The following is a 19,645-nucleotide window of genomic DNA, read 5'->3' as shown; positions in this document are numbered from 1 at the left end:
CTTCATAGACAGAAAATATATTACAGTCAGTGTGCACCACATTTTTTATGTTATTTCGAATAGACAGAACAAATATTACAGTCATTCCTTAAATATAGAAAACTTATTTATTGTTATACAAATTAAACAAACATTTTTAAAAAGTACACTGTAATAAAATTGAGAATGGAAATGGGGAATATGTCAAAGAGACAACAACCCGACCAAAGAGCAGACAACAGCCGAAGGCCACCAATGGGTCTTCAACGCAGCGAGAAAATTCCGCACCCGGAGGTGGTCCTCAGCTGGCCCCTAAATAAAATTGTGTACTAGTTCAGTGAAAATGTAACAATATTATTCATACTAGATGACAATAAAACTTCTAAATTTGGTTAATCATGCAACGAACATGATATGATACATGTTGACCAAATAAGACCCTCGATTTAATATTAGATGTGTACAATGACACCTACATGGAATAGGGTATAACAAAGGAGTAGGTCCGGTAAGGGCCTATTTTGGCCTCACAATTCAGGTTCATCTGATGAAAGATTTTGGACACTTTTTAAAAGTGTCTACTTCAGTCGATTCAATTAGTTTATGTGAAAGATTTGAACTGATTTAGTCATTTAAGACTCTCAAATTCAAGCTTAAATATGAAAAATCTATCAAATATGCCATAATATGTCACTTTTCAGATGGTTTTTGTCAAAAATGAAAGTGGCCGCATCCGTGTTCATTCTCAACCTTTATATATGTTATGTATTATCATCAAATACAACTTACATTTAAATATTAAGAATGAACACAAATGCTGCCACTTCCATTTCAGACGGAAACCGTCAAAAATTAACCAAAATGCTAAAATTTCGAAGATTTCAGTAATTTAGCATGACTTAATGATGCTAGTACCCGATACATGAGTATTGTATTGTCAAAAACAGCCCATATTTATGTAACAGAAGTATTCTTCTTTCCAATAAATAGCTAAAAATTTACATTTTAACAATTTTGTAAAACTGCTATATTTTGGGGCCATAAAGGGGTTATACTGGGCCTACTCCTTTGTGAACAGATGCCGACTCCTTTAGGGGAAAATCTTAAAGTGATCCGCACTGAAACAATTGGCTGTTGATTATCATAGTCCTGACTTCGTATGCACTTCAATTATAACAAAGAAGAGTCGGTATTACTGTCTTTGGACCCAACCCGAATCTGTAAATCAATTAGTCACAGAATTAATATTCCAGTGCATCTAATAATCGCATATTTCAATTTTAGCATAACTGTAAATAATTAGTAAACCTTAAATGATAAATAGCATTGCAAATTGTATTTTTCAAATGATAAATTTATAGTTTAAACAAAAACAAAATCGTGTTTAATACAATACAGTCTTCATAGTTAACAAAAGAATAATGGTGTAATCTTTCTTTCTTAAATACAAGAATGTTTTGATTGCAATTAGTTTCTACTTAAAATTATAATTACTCTGTGTCAAACGTCAAGTGCAAGCCGAAGAAATTACTGTTTTCAATAACTGTTTTTATTTTGGCTTAATGGATTAAAAAAATTGTAATTTTACTGTTCGCTTTTCATTATAGACGGCAATTCTTTTTTTGTGTGGAGTTCATTGAAATAGAACTAATATATAAGAAGGTTAGTTAAAGACTTTTTGATGTACATATTTTGTTAGTTAACAGTTAAAAATTCATAAATTTTTATTTGTACTGTTAATGATAGAACCTTTAACATCATTACACGGCAATTAACTATTATTGTTTTACATGAATATACGTAATGTTATAAGCAGAGAATATCTGGCATGAAATAGAAGTTCCTTCATAACATATGTTTCAAGTGGAAGAAATGTTCTGTAATAGTATTTCCACTGGAACAAATGTTACAGTATTTGTTCCTTACGGAATAAAGGGTATAAGATATTTGTTCTAACAGGAACAGATATTAGGGCATTGTTTATGACAACACACCCTTTTTTCCGGCTATTGTTACGGTAGATGCAATAGGTCATTGCATATCAAAATCTGCTGTACACTGTTGCAAAATACATTGTATTGTGATGGCAATCGGAAACACAGGCATACATCAAATGAACACGACAGCAAAATCAATTGTTCATAATAACAATCGGGAACACAGATTCTTTCATATTCTAGATCGGTAATAGTGTATGATACCGCGGCTGCAGGTTTCATCATTCCTGTTCCGACACTAGCAATAATCTGGGAACAGCATATCAATATATATGTTGCTGCAATGATTTATAAAATCTCAGATTTTGGACGATGATTTTTGTCATGTTTTGTAGATTTCATTTGAATATTTTGCTCCCACTTATTGCAACAAGATGGCTTTCCTTACAACTGTTCCAGGGCTTTCCTAATCAATGAAGAAAAAGCTCCTAGAATATAGCAAATTTGTATATGTTTCAATCAATTTCTCATTAGATTCATTCAACTTCGTTGATGCATATTTTAAAGGTTCTATAGTGTTGGTAATTTTAGGGGAACTTTGAATTTGAAATTAACAGATGTTTCCTGAAATTATATTTTAATGACGGAAACAAAATAGGGGATTAAGTAGTTTACTGCTACAGTTTTGTTAGCTCAGTGTGCCATACAAATGTTACAATTTTAGAGTTCTTTCCTTCTTTTTTTCCTTCTTTTTACTGAGTCAAAGCACTTATTTTGTTCCAGATTTTTTTCGCTATCCTTATCTAATCCCTTCTTGTATCATTCTTGTTCGATGATTTTTAAAGTCTCGCAACAGTGCATGGGATGTCAAACGAATATGCTGACCGTGAGAGGTTTTAGGTTGAACTTACGTATCCCATTCTGTGTTAAAAAGGCCTTTTCTTTGTATAATGAATAGGAATTTCTATGCATCTGAGTAAGATTTAAATTGTTGAATTTTAGGATATTATGAACTTCCCGTGATCACTGACTAGACACTGGTATAGAAACACGAACAATGTATGAGGATTTCAATGACCACGCCGAACAATTATTTAGCATTATTGACTTAGACGGGTCTGGGTATATTGACGAATCCGAATTAGCACAGATTTGTGGCGATTTACCACAGGACGAGCTAAAAGAAATCTTTCAGGAACTTGACAAGGATGGTGACGGGAAAATTAGCCATGATGAATTTAAAGTTGGATTTAAGGATGTTTATAAAAATGTAAAAAGACGCCGCCATTCCAGTAAGGCATCACAAGATGACGTACCTGATCTGGATGCTCTAGATGATTTTGTTGGTTCACTAGACGAGGGTCTAAAGGCTTTAACATGGTGAGTGTTTTATCTTCTACTACTTGCTTGGTATTAGGTAGAATACCAAAACTAATTATATTTATATATACTATTGTAGTGATCAAGTATTTTAGTTTAAACACTTTTTAAAAAATTCCCTTGATAAGTTTGTAAATCCCTTACTAGCTCTTCAGAACAGTAATGATAAGTTTGTAACTTTTACAACTATATATACAGAGCGTTGACAAAACTTATTCGCTGAGATACATAGAAAGGAACCAATGGAATCTAACGCGAACTCTTTAAAACTGTTTTTGAAATACAGTAAAAAAAATAATGCAGTGACTACAGATGAATTGCAATAAGAAAACGCAAAAGTTTGTATTCTCTAAAACGTTTATGTACATTGTAAATAAATTTAAACCGAATATTGTTTATGATAAGAAAACTGTTCGATTTGTTTGTTTCAATTCATTTGTCATATTTTTTTCTTTGATATATAAAGTTCAAAATCCTCTTCTTAGATCTGTTGTGATTTTACAGAGAGACCTTGGATGAATTCAATCATAAACTGCGTGTCATATAAAGTTCACGAAAATAACTTTCAATTGAACATTTATATCATTTATTATTTTTCTCCAATCTCGACAGGAATTAATATTTTGCATTAGTTTTTATTTTGTGAAAAACATTATTGATCAGTTACAAATAAATTGTATTAGTCATCATTATGGCTGTTTTATTTTGTTATTTCTCGTACACCTGTTGCAGTATCAGATACATGGTTAAGAAACATTCAGCCCAGATATGGTCTATATTAATTTAGCTGGGTTATGTAGGTGTTTGAATATAAGCATTACAATTATGAAATCCCGATAATTATTGATTAAATATGCAAATATTTTTTGCGACAGGTTATCCAAATGAGTCAATTATGTCACCTTGACATTTTTGATGTATTTTATGAAACATGTATTTTTTATATAAATGTATGTACGCATAAGTCAGCGCTGTTAACCTTTAAATTTATTGTTTGTTATTTTAAATCGTGGTTCAGTATTGAATGGACGATGTCAGATTATTGTAGCATTTTGTATACACATTGGACATTGAACACATCTTTTGACTCAAACTGAAATATAAACAAAATATTGCATTAACCTGATCATTTTCTAACTGTGATTAAATGAAATTCGCAAAATGTGCACCTTTATATAGAATGCACGTACATTTGGTTAAAACATTCTCAAAGTTATCTTAAATCATACCATAGATTATTATTTTTCAAAACCGTTAACTGGTTTGACCTTACTGAATTGTCTGATTGGTGATTCCTGCAATACAAGCACATTTATGCATTTCATAGAACACCATTAATTTTAGACTAAAATTGGTCTTTATATTTATTTATATTTATTTATTTTGTTAAATATATTACCTTATTCTTTTGCATTTTATTGTTGAAATCAGATTCCAATTTGTTTTCACTAAGACACTGTTTGGCGAGGAAAAATATTGAATGTTATATTTTTACCTAAACCATTCATGTATTACCAGCTAATGTTGTGCAGTCTTTGAAGCCATCGTTATTTCCTAGATTTTACCAATATATCTTACCGACTTTAAAAGTACGACACGAGTGTTCACTTCGTTAGGTTTATAGGATTGATGTAAAACCTCCCACTACAGACCTTTGTTACAAAGATTACAGGCCACATGTTACCGACCCCTTTACAGAAAAATATCAATGGTCATTTATGTAGAAACGGTATTTTTTTTTCAATGGGGGGAATTTATTTGTTCATACCATCAGTGAAAAACTGTAATAAAACCATTCTTAATTTTGTAGAAGATTGCATTGTTTGACCGACAGAATTTATAATATAATATTTTTATTTTTCTTGACGATGTTGTTGTTGTTGATGGCATATCCACAACACTTTTATACTCAGTTACACCTAATCACATTTTGTTAATTATTTAAATTTCTACCATCAGTTCAATTACTAAAACAATTTTCTAAATTTATTTCTATAAAAAAAACAACGACCGCTCCTTGGACATGTATACCAACTGTTACAGACTAATATAGAACCCATTATAAGTAAACAATTGGTCACATGTTTACTAATAATTCAACTTTAATATTAGAACGGAATTATAATCTGTATTTAATTCGAAAACCATGGTGAAAATGTATATTATTCATTCTTCAAGATCTTCATTCATAAATCAACAAAAGTCAATAGTACATTTATATCATATTTTTTTGCTAGTTGGTAAGACCACAGTCTTATATGGGACATTTTATATAAGACGTAAATTCTTCGTTGTTTGGACTTTTAAATAAACAGCTGCGTTAAGAGCGCATGATACGCCTTTATTGTGCATATTGAAATTGTTGCAAAGCATTAAATCATAAGCATATAGAATCGGTCCATTGAATAACATGCCCGAGGATACCGTTTAAATCAAACAGTTTGTTATGTTCACCAATTTCAACACTAAACCAATCCAAGCAAACTCAAGTTATGGTACAAAATGAGAAAATTTTACTAAAATCTGACAATTACAGTCCTATAACTCTGGGGCGACAAACTGGAAACTTTTAATTTAACAAATCATAAGGGAGCTTCCTTTCATCAATCCCCATAAGAATGTTAAGTGTGGAGGAAATCAACCAAGGAATATTGGAGTTAGAGCGTGATTTGTGAAAATTGCATTAAATGTAAAAGTTAAGTTCCGTCACACTGGAACGACAAACCGAAAAATTAAAAAAAAATTGCAAGCCGGGAGCTTCCTTTCACCAATCCACACAATTATGTAAAGTTTGGATGAAATCAAATAAGGAATACTGGAGTTAGTGTGTGATTTGTGAAGCATAGCCTTAAATCAAAGGGTCAAAGTTCCGTAACTCTGGAATGACAAAGTCAAAAATTTAAAAAAATCGAAATGAGCTTTCTTCCGTCAATTCTAATGTAGTGAGAATTGGTTAACGCGAACTTGAGTTATCGAACGAATTGATGATTGACGGACGGACGGACATTGTTATACCATAATACGTTCCGTCTTCGATGGGTGTATAAAACAAATCATATTTGTAACACATATTAATTTTTACTTTAACTAATGTCCTAACTTCTCCATGTAGAGTTGACACAATCGTGACAATGTTATCAGTTCTCTTTTAACATCTGAAAAATAATATCGAAGTTTTCATCTGGCTTTGGTTTTCAAATATTAGACATTGAGAGTATCCAATAAACTTTAATCAGTAAATCTTACAGTATATTATGTTTCTGTGATTTTTAATCTATATACCTCACATACAGACTGATTATAGAACAAGATGACATTTAAATAGAAGGACCATTCTCATACAACACGAAGATCAGTATATGTATAGAAATAAGGAAATGCCAATGAAACTATCCACCATTGTTCAAAAGACGTGTATGATAGCATCTTAAGGTCACATTTACCATCCTAACCATTCGCCAATTTCTATCTTTTCTCTATGATTATGCTTCACGTACATTACCTAGCCTAAGATAGAAGCAAATACTGTCATACCCTTTCATTTATGTGCAACTTACATATTATCTTGTGCAATGTGACGTACTTGGGGAAAGTAAACAACTGTTAAAGTTCCCGTATCGCCCTCTATTTTTGTATACAATTTACCTTTAAAGAGCAAGAATGATATAAATAAAAATTTTCCTTTAATTTCCTGTACTTTAGAATGATCAAATAAGACGTCACCTTTGTTATTTGGGGATATTTGTATGAAGTTGAAGATTTGAGTAGAGATTGTCCTTTGTATACCATGATACGAGGTTACTTTTCAATACATGATGTGTTTGTGTAAACAAGAACAAAATACATATTTATATACGTGCTTATTATAATCATTCGTAATAGTCATTTGCCAAAAGGAAACTAACACGTAACCTTTGTAAATAGATTACCTCCTTAAGGTGGTACCCAACACCTTGACTAATATTAATTTGGCTCGTTTAATTTTCATAAAATTTTGACAAAATGTTTACTTTGACCCTTTGACAAAAATATAAAAATTTCAAAAAATTTGAACCAACCACTTTATCAGAAAAATTTCGTTGGTTATATAGCAGTTTGACAAACACTAATTTTGATCATTGAGAAGCTTAATATTTCCTTAACAATACAACGTAATTAAAACGTTTAGCTGATTTTTACAGAGTTATCTCCCTGTAGTGTTAGGTACCACCTTAAATCGGCCTTATTATATCTTTATCTGTATAACTTCGCTTGATGCGAATTTGGGTAAAACCATGTTAAATATATATCCATTCTGAGAATTTCTGTGACCTGTAATACTAAAAAGATTTTCATATTCATATTTAACATTGGAACCTTTATGATCTGAAAAATATATAAGTATGCATGACAGGCGATGCATGCTTGAATGACAAACATCTGACATTTATTTGGACTATTGATTTCGATCTAGCATTTGTATACGTTTTAATTAGATTTTTTAATAATGATTTTTTGGTTTATAGTACTGCATGATGAATAGCTCTGCTGGATATCACGTCCAATTTTACTAAAATTCATCACTCACAAGGTTTAGATTTCAGTGCCCGTCTTCATATATATATATATATATATATATATATATATATATATATATGTTGCTTTATAATCGAAGATAACTTAACTATAGTTATATACTAATAATATTTGGTATTAAAAAGATACACTGTATAATATCTTCCATACATGATATAAACAATCATACTTTCTTCTTATTTTGTGAAAAATTGTTGTATGTGTATTGCATCATCTTCACTTACTTTGTTCAGTATTCGACGAAATACTAAGCTTCATATAAAAACCAAAAACATAGTTACAAGTTAGAGATAGGAAACAAAATTCTAAAGATAAAAAAAAGCTACCCTTCCAGCTTGCCAGAGGCCTAGTTAAATTTGACATGAAGATTATTCATAATTGGAAAATTTGTAGATGAACTATAAATATTTATACATGTATTTAAAATTAAATTTAATGTTTTGCTTGCCAGTATTGTTTAGTTAAGTTTAATCATATAACATTTAGGACATTAAGGATGACCCTTAGCGGAACTAATATGTAATAATATTTACTTTTGGGACAATTCAAATAAAAGGTAGTCACAAAAACACATAAGTTTATATAAGGCATTATAAGGGATAAGGTGAGTAAAATATTATGACAAAGAACAAACATACCTCGTTCAATTATACCATTTTTGGACCCAGGTGAATATAATCAAAAATGAACAATGAACAAAATAGTCATATTCGGAAAGAAGCATAGTTATAAAACTGGAGAGTTTAGTTGAGAGATTGTCGCACACGATTTGATTTAAAAATAGGAGGTTTAATTGCATTGCGTGATGGAGAACATTCAGGAAAGCCATCTCTCAAATTTATAAATTCAGCTGGCAGCAAGAAAAACGTCAGTACAAAACAAACACTAATTGTTCATCATGTAAATTCCGTGGAGTATTCCATATAGAATTGTTTCAGAATACAGCAGACGTATGGGTCTGATGTAAAGTCATCTTATCAATGAAATAGAAGTTCACAATGACTGTCACGAACGCTTTGTTCTGAAAGAAAAGTTTGTATGTTCCATTATTATAGTAAATGGTAACAACTTAAATAGGTTGTCGACTTACTATAATAGAAAAATCATATTTACTTTTCCTCGTTATGTTAAAAGTTCTCGACAACAAACTTCACAGATCGTGACTGAGATAAAGGGTGTTGATTATAGGTTCATAAACTAAAATAATCTGTCAAAAGTCACTCTCACCTGTAAACATAGATGTCCTTTGATACTATCCAAACAATGTACATGTAGTGTGGACAGAAATTTGGACGTCGGAGATAGTGTCAGTGGATAGTTAATTAAGAAGAAAATTAAAATTAAAACGTATTACAACAATATTTGAGATTACACACAAAGATGGACGCCCACAACTGTAAAACTATGCATTGTATTTGTCAATTACCTGCTATCAGTTTTGAGAAAATAAGAAATATATACACCTGTAAATACTGAAGATATAAAGACAGCTGTTGGGAACCAAAATATTGTGACATTTATTATGAAAGGAGAACAAATAAAATAAAATAGGATTTAATATAACGTTTAAACCAATAAACAGACCGTGAAAGAGGAAAAATAAAAGATAGGATCATAGTGAATAGAAAGAAACTTTTATGTTATTTAAAAATTGTGTGCAGTGCACACAGGTGTAAAGTTATCATCTAGAATTTTGGACATATATTCCTAAACTTCAAATGGATAAAACATGTTTAAGAAAGTCCCTGAAGTAGTGTTTTCGGATGTTGGAGAGGATGAATCGTACACAATCGACTCATTTCGACACGTGGCAGATCGTCTGAATCTATCATCGGAGGAACTTCAAACAATCTTTGCAGCAGTTGACAGTGATGACGATGGTGTCATTACTAAGAAAGACTTATGTACACCATCGCCAAGTCCAAGACGGAAAGGTGCACAAACATTGGAAAGATTACCATCACTGGAATCTCATGATACAATTAAAACGGATTTAGATGTTTTGTCAGACAAAAGGTAATTGTATCTTTCCCAAATCTACGACAACTTATATCCTGTTTCACGCGAATTCGTCTGTGTATATTGTATCTATGTAAACATGGTAAAAGTCATATCAGTTTCAGGTAGTTTGTTAAGAACTTATATAGATTATCATTTTATAAGAAAATTTCATCTTCCATCGTAGCAATCGCAGATGAGTTTCAATACTGCTAATTTTGTCGTTTTCGATATATAAATGAATCAGTGTGCAAATTTGCATTCCATGACAATTTGTAATCTAGGACTCGACAAAAATCGTATTATATATTTTAATGTACAGATAAGCGCTAGTATCTACAAAAAGTTTGCTTGAGAGTTTTACCAATCACAAAATGAGAAGTATTCTAAAATTTTCTTGATAATCTTCAATATCCAGTCTAATCTTATTTGGCGTTTCAATATCAAGCAATATCATGTTTGTTGCAACATGTTATATGATATTCTAATTCCAATTCCTGTCAAATAAAAAGAATGAAGCGAAATATCATATGTTTCCAACGAGTTGCGGAGTACAATAGGACACGGAAGGACAAATGAATACTAATTTGGAGAAGTATGTCAATGCTTTAATAATTCTCGTAACAGAATCTGAAAGAAGTTAACCACTTGAGTATAAATCGTAGTGATTGATAATATAAAGGTGGTATACCAATGTTGAGGTCAGATCTCAAAGTCCAGGTATAAAACGAAAAACGTGGAAGTGGAATCGCGTGAACTCATAATGGAATGAGACGAGGTGCATCGGATGGTTATGCAACTCCTTCTGTACATGCATCACACGTCATACGATTCCAAAACGTGGTGTGACCAGGTGTGATCAGAAGGTAAGCATCTCCTGTTGTGCAAGCAGCACCCGTCTAACGATTCAGTGGTAACTGTCAAAGCGAATTTACTTTTATATAGCTCTTCATTAACGATTTTTGAGATACAAGACAATAAGTCATTTACGTTGAACTGAAACTGAAAAATCATCAAAAGAACACTATCAAAATAGAATCCTGTATATGTGATTTTAATTTGAAAGCCTATTCTCATAACATGAAGTCACAATTTAGGTATAGAATGTAATTTCAAGTGTTTTTGGATCATTTAACTGAATTGTGACTGTACAGAACAAAAGTTTTCCGACATTGTCTGTTTGTTGTTTATCCTTTCACAGAATATGGTATCACTGTTAGAGTATGATATCACTGTTAGAATTTGCCCAAAGGTTTCTGTTTTATGTTGACCCATGTGTTTTTGTCGCGTTGTCTGGTTCGTCCTCTATATTTAGATTTATTTACCCATTTGACATTGTTAGTTCGGTATCTCCTACATTATTTATTCATACTTAATTTATGTTGATGAAAACAGACGGAATAATAAAAATATGAATTTGGAGTGTTGATGACACTTGATAAGTATGGCGTCTTTGAGAGTTGCATTGATGAACAGTTATATTTTGTCTTTATATCAATTTGAAATAGAGAAACGTTTTTCGTTACAGACAATTAATGATTCATTGTGCGAGCTTATAAAATTTAAAGTCATGCGCATGGAATATGAATGGTTTGTAGTTAAAAGGTTTTTTACTGTCGTTTTTTGTTTGTTTATTGTATTGTTGGGTTGCTTTAGTTTTCTGTTATTAATGTATATATTCTATTACTACTCAATTGATTTCATTTAACCTTTACTTAGATCAGATTTGTATAGTATAACAAATTAACTGTATTGGTAATATGGATGTATTTTTAATATGTCGATGGACAAACCCGATTTTTTTATTTGTTTGCTTACTTAAATATCATATATAACTATTAACAGCTGGAAAGCTTATGGCGTAATCTTCTACATAAAGTAGTCCAGGACATATGTCCTGATTATTAACTATACATGCAGATACAGAAAACAAAAAACACCAGAGATAAACAAATAAATGTACTCTTGTTTTTACCAAACATTCACTTTTATTTATATTGTTCGTAATGTTTGTTTAGTTTTTTCCATATGTGACCATTATACGATATTCTTTTGTTTAATGTCATTGTTTTAATGGCGGTTTCTCACCAGCTTGACCTCTTTGTTACATTAAGTTATTGTTGGTTAACAATGGCGAGCACATTTTGATCAGGTTTTCTAAATCATGGGCCGACTTTATTTACTAGTTTAAATAAGTGGTTACCCTGTTATTAGCTGGACCGTGCTGGTTTTTTATGATATGCTTTGTATGTACGACATAAGCAAATCCGCACATTAAACTGGTTTAATCCCATCACATTACTTGGTCAGATTATATGGAAAAACCGCACGTTAAACTGGTTTAATCCCACCACATTACTTGGTCAGACTATGTGGACAAACAAAACCGCACGTTAAACTGGTTTAAACCCATTACATTACCTAGTCAGATTATGTGTACAAAACCGCACGTTAAACTGGTTTAATCCCACCACATTACTTGGTCAGACTATGTGGACAAACAAAACCGCACGTTTAACTGGTTTAAACCCACCACATTACCTAGTCCGACTATGTGGACAATGTGTTGTCCGTTGTTGTCTGTCTGGGTTTTTAGGAGTGTTGGTGGTTAGTGTGGTCTGTTGTCCAATATATTTGTAATTCCTGTTATGTATTACTAATAACTTATTATCAATGATCTTATGTTAATTGACAGTCATAAAGTGTTGTTTTCTTTTTTTCCTCCAAATGACTTGTTTGTTGTGTTTGGTAAAATGTGCCAAAAAGGGATATTCGTTTGAAAGCCAAAGTGATATTTTTTACTCCTTAACATTACCCCATCAGTATAGCTAACTGCATCCATTATTTCCCCATTAAATGGTATACATTCTATACATACTTTCTAAAGACTTCCTCTTCATTAATATGTGATTTGTTTCATTGATTGCAACACGATTTCAATCATATTCAGCACGGTCAAATATACATTTGCAAACGGGATTTATTATAAGAACATGCTAATGCTAAAAGTCAAATGCAAGAAATGGCTTGAATAAGCTTTTTGCATTAAGATGATATTTCTATGCAAAATATGTACACATTGCAAATATATTTTAAGTTACCTCTAATGACAAAAATGTATATTTGTACATAGTGTGTACATTTGCAATTTATTGGCATTTAATAGCTAACTAACCATACGATATTATTTTAGTCCATCACCGAAGACCGGAAGTTGAACTGTAGCTGTTTACAATCTTGTTCTTTGTTCTATGATGGGGGATAGTTGTCTCATTGGCAATCATTATCTCTATATACAATCCGAAGTATAGCTGCCATTATTATTACAAGACATCATCATTTTTGTATTATCTGATTTAGTCTTCGTTCACATGTGCCTGTCCCTGTGCCTATGCCAAGTCAGGTACCTCGTCTGTTGTTGTCTTAAGATAAATCTTGATGATGCTTTTGTCATATAGAGAATTTGGTGCTGATGGCAAATCCTTGATAAGTCATTGTTGAAATTTTCACAGCCGTCCTAGACTCGGGGGATGTAGAATTTGACATATTGTATAGACAATTGTTTATTGTTGAAGACATTATTCATGTTTACCTATAAATGTCTTTTGTTTCGTTGTATTGCTGTCTCATTGAAGCATCTCCTTCATAACAAAGGGTTAAAAAATACTTGATAGTTATTAAACAATCATTAAACGATCTTATGATCATTACAGCTGGAACATTTATAACGTAATTTTCTAAATTAAAACGCCGCGATATAGCCTTTTTTGTGCTGATTCGGCGTAAAGCAATCACCAATCAATCAATCTAAATTAAAAGTAATCTGCCTAATTGAGCATCTGTTTCAAAACTAAGTCAGTTTGTTTTTATTTTTGGTTTTCTTATAACTTTTTTAAAATACTAAAGACAACATGCCTCTTCTCAAATTAGCATACAAATTATTATATTTGAAACAGTAAAAAGAAGAAATGCACTTACAAAATTTAAACAAGGTAACACTTATGACGTTGTGCACGATATTGGTGTCTGTTTTAAAAAATATGGTAGGTAGCAGGTTGTTCCAATTCAAGTTCTTTTTTTTTCACAATAATGCAATAAAAATCCATTTTCTACATATAATTTAAAAGAATATAAACCAAATAAATAAATAAAATATGCGAGTTTGTGCTTTGTAGTTTTAATTTTTTACCAAAATAACGATATATTTATATTGCAAAGCTTTATTTTTCTGTTGTAATGTCCCACTCAAAATACATTTTGACAACTGAAAATGCTGGCACTGTAACAAAATGTTCATCTTTTAAGAAATTTCAAAAAATTACAGATAAGATTAAACATCCACCAAGATCGCAACGTGTTATAAAGTTTTGAATTGGAATGGCTATATATACTTAGAATAGTTGAATATCTCTTTCGGTATCTTCTGCCTCTGGTGGACCGTTGAGTCGCGAGAGTAGCATCAAATTACTTGTCTTTTGTTAAAGACCTTTTTGTGTGTTTGTTGTTGTTTTTTGGGGGGGGGGGGGGGGGGGGTAGTGATATTCACTTTAATGGATCAACAGCGCATCGGTCTGATTTTTCAGAGTTGAATTGGCTGTAAACGTTTAATAATAATTATGTAGGTGATTTAATGAATAAATTTTGATGTTGGCTCTAGATTTTCATTATCTAGTTGGAAAAAAAACAATAATTGAACATGTTTTGTCGTTGTTAACACAACAGGTTCTAAATATTTTATTTGTTTTTACATTATCTATTTTTTTAGTAAGTTCAATGTACAAGATAATGAGGGGTTTTCAGGGTTGATGGATATACACATTTATTTTAAAGTTACATTTTTATGAAGAACATGATCGCGTGACAAAAGTTTGTTTTTCTCCATTCCAGCCAAGAACAAGTATGTGATCTTTACCAACAACTGCATGCCTCGGACAATCCAGAACTCCTCCAACATTTCGAATCCATCATTCTCGGTGTTATAAAAGATGTCAGAACGTACCAAGTGGAAAACCAACGACTGGAGAAAACATTTAAAAAGTAAGATGTGTGCTCAAATATACTGTATAATCAAATTCTTCTTAACTGGTTATATATATATGATATATAAAACCCAAAAGAATTAAGAGTAAAGATTACTGACAATTCTCTGGCAAAATTAATAACTCCATCATTTTAAGATTGTACATTAACAAATAGACACCTGCACATGTTTGATTACCTACATTTTAAAACGAAAATTAAGATAAAAGCCAGTGTTATGGGCCCTTCAAAATATCAGAGAAGTATTGATAGCTTCAATTTTAGATTGATACAGATGTAGAAACAATCAAAAGGTATAAACAATATGTTCCGCATAGTAAAACATAAAGAAATTCTCCGTTACAGAAGAATTTGGATATTTTTAGATGTAACGGCATCTCGGGTTTTCTCGATTAGTGTTGTTAACAAGAAAACGGTCCTGCGTGTGTTTTGTGAGTTTGTGCATGTGACAGTGAGTGTGTGTGTGTTTTATTTAAGAAAGAAAAACGTTTCTAAAACTTGCTTCTCCAGATTATTTTGGTAGTTGAGTATTTTGTCAGTGCATTCATATGAATTCATATTCAGATGTAAATGCACGTAGTCGTGTTTCTCTAGTTCTAGTGTTCGTGGGTATTCGAATATTATGAGAGGCGAACTTTATTTCACGATTACAAATAGCTAAATGACGAAATGTTGGACTTATCAAAGGGCGAGACATATTTGTACTACTGAGAAATTGTTTTTTTTAATATCTAATTAAATACATTATCTGCTTTGAACAGCAGTTTAATCAAAGTCAGTTGTCATATCTTCTTTCATCCCAGGCGATACATTTATCTATATTTTGTTACGTAACAATCCAAGTGAAATATATATTGATATATACTTAGTTATTTTTATAAACCTAATGTAGAAAAAACGGAAGAATACAATCCTCGTTCGTATGTTCCTTATAAAAATACATATGATGAATCAATCGGCATGCATTTTATACGCCTACATTTGACAATGTGTTACCAGAAAAATCCAACAGTGAATATAATTAGGGTTTCTTTTTATGTCAAATATACTAAAATGATAACTTTATAGTTAACAAATTAATCGGTAGTGATTTCTAATTTTGAAATGGCTGGAACATTTTAGCGTAAAGTACGTGCATATGTCTTTTCTTCCATGATATATGGATAGTGCATGGAGTTAAACGAGAATATAACAAAGTTCTTGTAGACTTGTAAAGTTTTTCAGAATCTCCAACTTCATTATTTTCCAAAGACATGATTTTAAAAATTACAAGTTTGTATGATTCCAAAAGTACTTATATCTCTCACCGTATACACCCTCTTATAACTATTTTGCACATTTACTTTCCTTACTACACTCAAGGAACAGATATTCGTACCACCTCCCCTTAAATAAATATAGATAGATAAAAATCACATATAAAGATGATAATTACTTTGCGTTCAAGTTTGACTTTTTAAAATTTTTTTGAATATGTTTATAAAATAAGGAGATGTAGTATCATCTCCAATGAACAGCTATTCAACAGAGTCCAAATGAAGCGGATTTAAACAACTATATTTTGCTCATTGTTGAAGGTAACATATAGTTGTTAACTTCTACGTTATTTGGTCTCTGGTGGAGAGTTTTCTCATTGGCAATAATACCACATCTTCTTATTTTTATATATGTCACATTTACTGTATAGTAAGCTATAAAAGAGCCCGAGAAGGCAGCACGTGGAACAATTCAAACGAGTTAAAAACAATGGTCTGATTTATGACAAAACAATACACGTAAAACAAATATGACATACAGAAACCAACGACAACCACAGACTTACAGACTCCTGACTTGGGACATGCCCATGTTGAATGTGGCGGGGTTTACCATGATTGTGAGCGCTCATTCCTGTGCCATCCTTGGACAATGGTGTTACATCACAACACAAGAACAACTTTAAAAATCAGCTGTAAATGGCTTGACTCATTAAATTGGTACGAAGCACATAAACAACTTACATGAAGACATTAGACACAAAGAACTCATCTATGAGTACACGCATGCAGTAACTGATGATGTTTCAATTCCAATAACAAATAAGTTTAAACTGCATGGCAATTTACAAAGGACACATAACGCACATATAAGAATCAAGTGTATTGTCATTATTTTACCTTTAATAAACAAACATAGTTTTAATGTCTGGTACGTAAAATGATCTACACGTTTAATAATGGAATTTCCGCCTTGAGTTTTCCTTGGAGTTCGGTATTTTTGTTATTTTACTTTTTAGAAAAAAAAAAGTAAACTGAGTAACTGATTCAGTAAAGCATTGAATGTCTATGATCACTTCGAAGTTCTGATTTGTCTTTCAAACCATAAATGCATATGTGATTTGCAACTTATATATAACTTTTTAGAGAAAAAATTCAACATGACAAACATTTGCGACAATTGGAAGACGAAATGGAAAGAGAAATGTCAAAAATGGAAGAACGAATAAGGGAAAAAGTAAGTTAACATTATATTTATTTTGAATTTTGATTGGTGTCATCTCATTTACTTATACCTCATAACATTTATTCATATTATTATAAAAGGATTTGAATTTGATTCATTAGTACAATAATGGATGCATTTGTTTTAATTCATACAAATAATATGTGTGTGAACATTTGTGTCTAATTAAAAGAGAGAAAAAAATAACAGCAGATTTTTAAACTGAATTCCAAAAAGATTAAATATGAAATTTACTATAAGGAAACTGGAATCAGTGGAAACAGTGACACTGGCGACTTTGTTCCATGCAGTATAAATATGGCAAAAGCCATCTAGCCTTATCTGGTATTATATAATATAAATCAGCTGTTTATCTTGTCTATACAAAACAAGTAAAATTGTCATTCATATTTATTATCAAAACATCAACACTATTGCATTGCAAGCTGGCGTCCATGATTCATAGGAAAACTATCCATAGGTAAGAAAAATTTTCCAATTGACCTTTTTCAAGCTTTGAAACACATGTTACCTAACAACCAGTAGTACATTGTATATGGAATATGTATAACATTGATTTTTATGATTGTTTTCTAATTTGAATCCAAAAATTTGTATATGTTTTGTAAGTTTTTAATAAAGCTGTGAATTCAGTACCAGACTTTATTGGAGGTGTCTATTTTATAAGATATTAATGAAATTAGATATTGATACTATTGAAATTAAACAAACAATGAGGAAAAGAATATAGATTTTTTGCAAATATAAAAAAAAGGATACAATTAAATTTATTACACAATGTCTGTACATCGCACAGATGCTTGAATTAAAGCAGTGTTAGAAAATGATAGATTTGTTTACTCTATCTTTGTGTAGTCTTGGGAGATAAAATATAATTGAGAGTCTCAGAAATGTAAATTACAGTTTAAAAAAATTACCTTACCATTAAAGGTATGACACTGGTTTCCCTACGTCCGACACGTGTTTCTGGAATGACCTTACAATTAAAGGTATGACACTGGTTTCCCTACGTCCAACACGTGTTTCTGGAATGACCTTACCATTAAAGGTATGACACTGGTTTCCCTACGTCCAACACGTGTTTCTGGAATGACCTCACCATTAAAGGTATGACACTGGTTTCCCTACGTCCGACCCGTGTTTCTGGAATGACCTTACCATTAAAGGTATGACACTGGTTTCCCTACGTCCGACCCGTGTTTCTGGAATGACCTTACCATTAAAGGTATGACACTGGTCTCCCTACGTCCAACACGTGTTTATGGAATTACCTTCATCAGATACTCTCGTGACCAAACTTTTTGAGAGACAAAGATTTAAATATGATAAAGGCATAGAAATCAAAAGGGCTTATACAGAATAACCCAGACCGCCTAAGGGCGACGTTGAGGGAGTACTGATCTTAGTTTTGTACAATTACTCTATTTATGTTATCAAAAAGTGTATCTTTATATCATGCAATAAGTACTTGCTTCTACTCGGATAGTACTCTCGGAGAATGACAGTCCACTAGTAATGTCGCCGACGCTTTAGTAGCAGAAAAACGTATAGTAATGATTTTCTTGGTCACGCAAGGTCTTACTGTATTAATTAGCCTTCATCCGTTACTTTGAGACCAAAAGTTTGAAAGCCAATTAATAACGAAATCTTTCCCTGCTGAAGGTGTTTAAATACTGAACGAAAATATTTTCACGGCTAACAGTCATATATAAGAGTCTAGCTCATATATATATATATATATATATAGACATGCATCTTATACGTGTATATAACACATAAGTGTTTGATTTTAACAGGAACAAAGAAAAGTACAACAAGAAAAAGCTCAACTGAAGAAAGAACTAGAGACAGAGTTGTTAACATGTCAACAAAGTTACAATGTCATGCAACAGGTGAAAAAGGCAATTAATCTTCTCATCTTAAACGTAGATAAACCAATTAATGTGGGTTGGGGTTTTTTTTCTTTTCAGCTTTCTTACTTTAAAAAGTGGATAATCTTTAATATACAAAGAAAAACAACAATGTTTTTTTCTGATTTGAAAAGAATGATTAGAAAAAGATTTCTTCGATAGCAAAAGCATACAATTTGTAATATTGTTTCATGTGTTTCCTTTATTTTCCCTAAATTTCTTGTGGAATAGTCAACATGTATTACATACTGAATTTCATTAACATGTACTTCTTTTTAGCTAATTTAATTTATAGACAATATCAGTATGGAGAAACAAATAATA

At 31.5% G+C, this 19,645-nt stretch overlaps 1 protein-coding gene across 8 annotated transcripts in view; it reads left to right on the top strand.

The window, feature by feature from the left end:
• LOC127706820 (ras and EF-hand domain-containing protein homolog) overlaps positions 1 to 19,645 on the top strand; it is a 46,668-nt gene that overhangs the window by 11,398 nt on the left and 15,625 nt on the right. For 5 of the 8 annotated variants that reach the window (XM_052211508.1, XM_052211507.1, XM_052211506.1 and 2 more), the window contains exons 2-5: positions 2,919 to 3,296; positions 14,757 to 14,906; positions 17,312 to 17,402; positions 19,208 to 19,312. In XM_052211508.1, the coding sequence (XP_052067468.1) occupies positions 2,974 to 3,296; positions 14,757 to 14,906; positions 17,312 to 17,402; positions 19,208 to 19,312 (669 nt within the window). In that variant the 5' untranslated portion in view covers positions 2,919 to 2,973. Of the gene's footprint in view, positions 1 to 2,918; positions 3,297 to 8,972; positions 9,888 to 14,756; positions 14,907 to 17,311; positions 17,403 to 19,207; positions 19,313 to 19,645 lie in introns of those variants that run through there. The other 3 variants (XM_052211514.1, XM_052211511.1, XM_052211513.1) reach the window with 2 other exon arrangements.

Source organism: Mytilus californianus, unplaced genomic scaffold (assembly GCF_021869535.1).
Source record: "Mytilus californianus isolate M0D057914Y unplaced genomic scaffold, xbMytCali1.0.p SCAF_6, whole genome shotgun sequence".
NCBI classification, from domain to species: Eukaryota; Metazoa; Mollusca; class Bivalvia; order Mytilida; family Mytilidae; genus Mytilus; species Mytilus californianus.
Note: the sequence above shows the minus strand (reverse complement) of the source record. Positions and strands in the feature narration are given on the sequence as shown.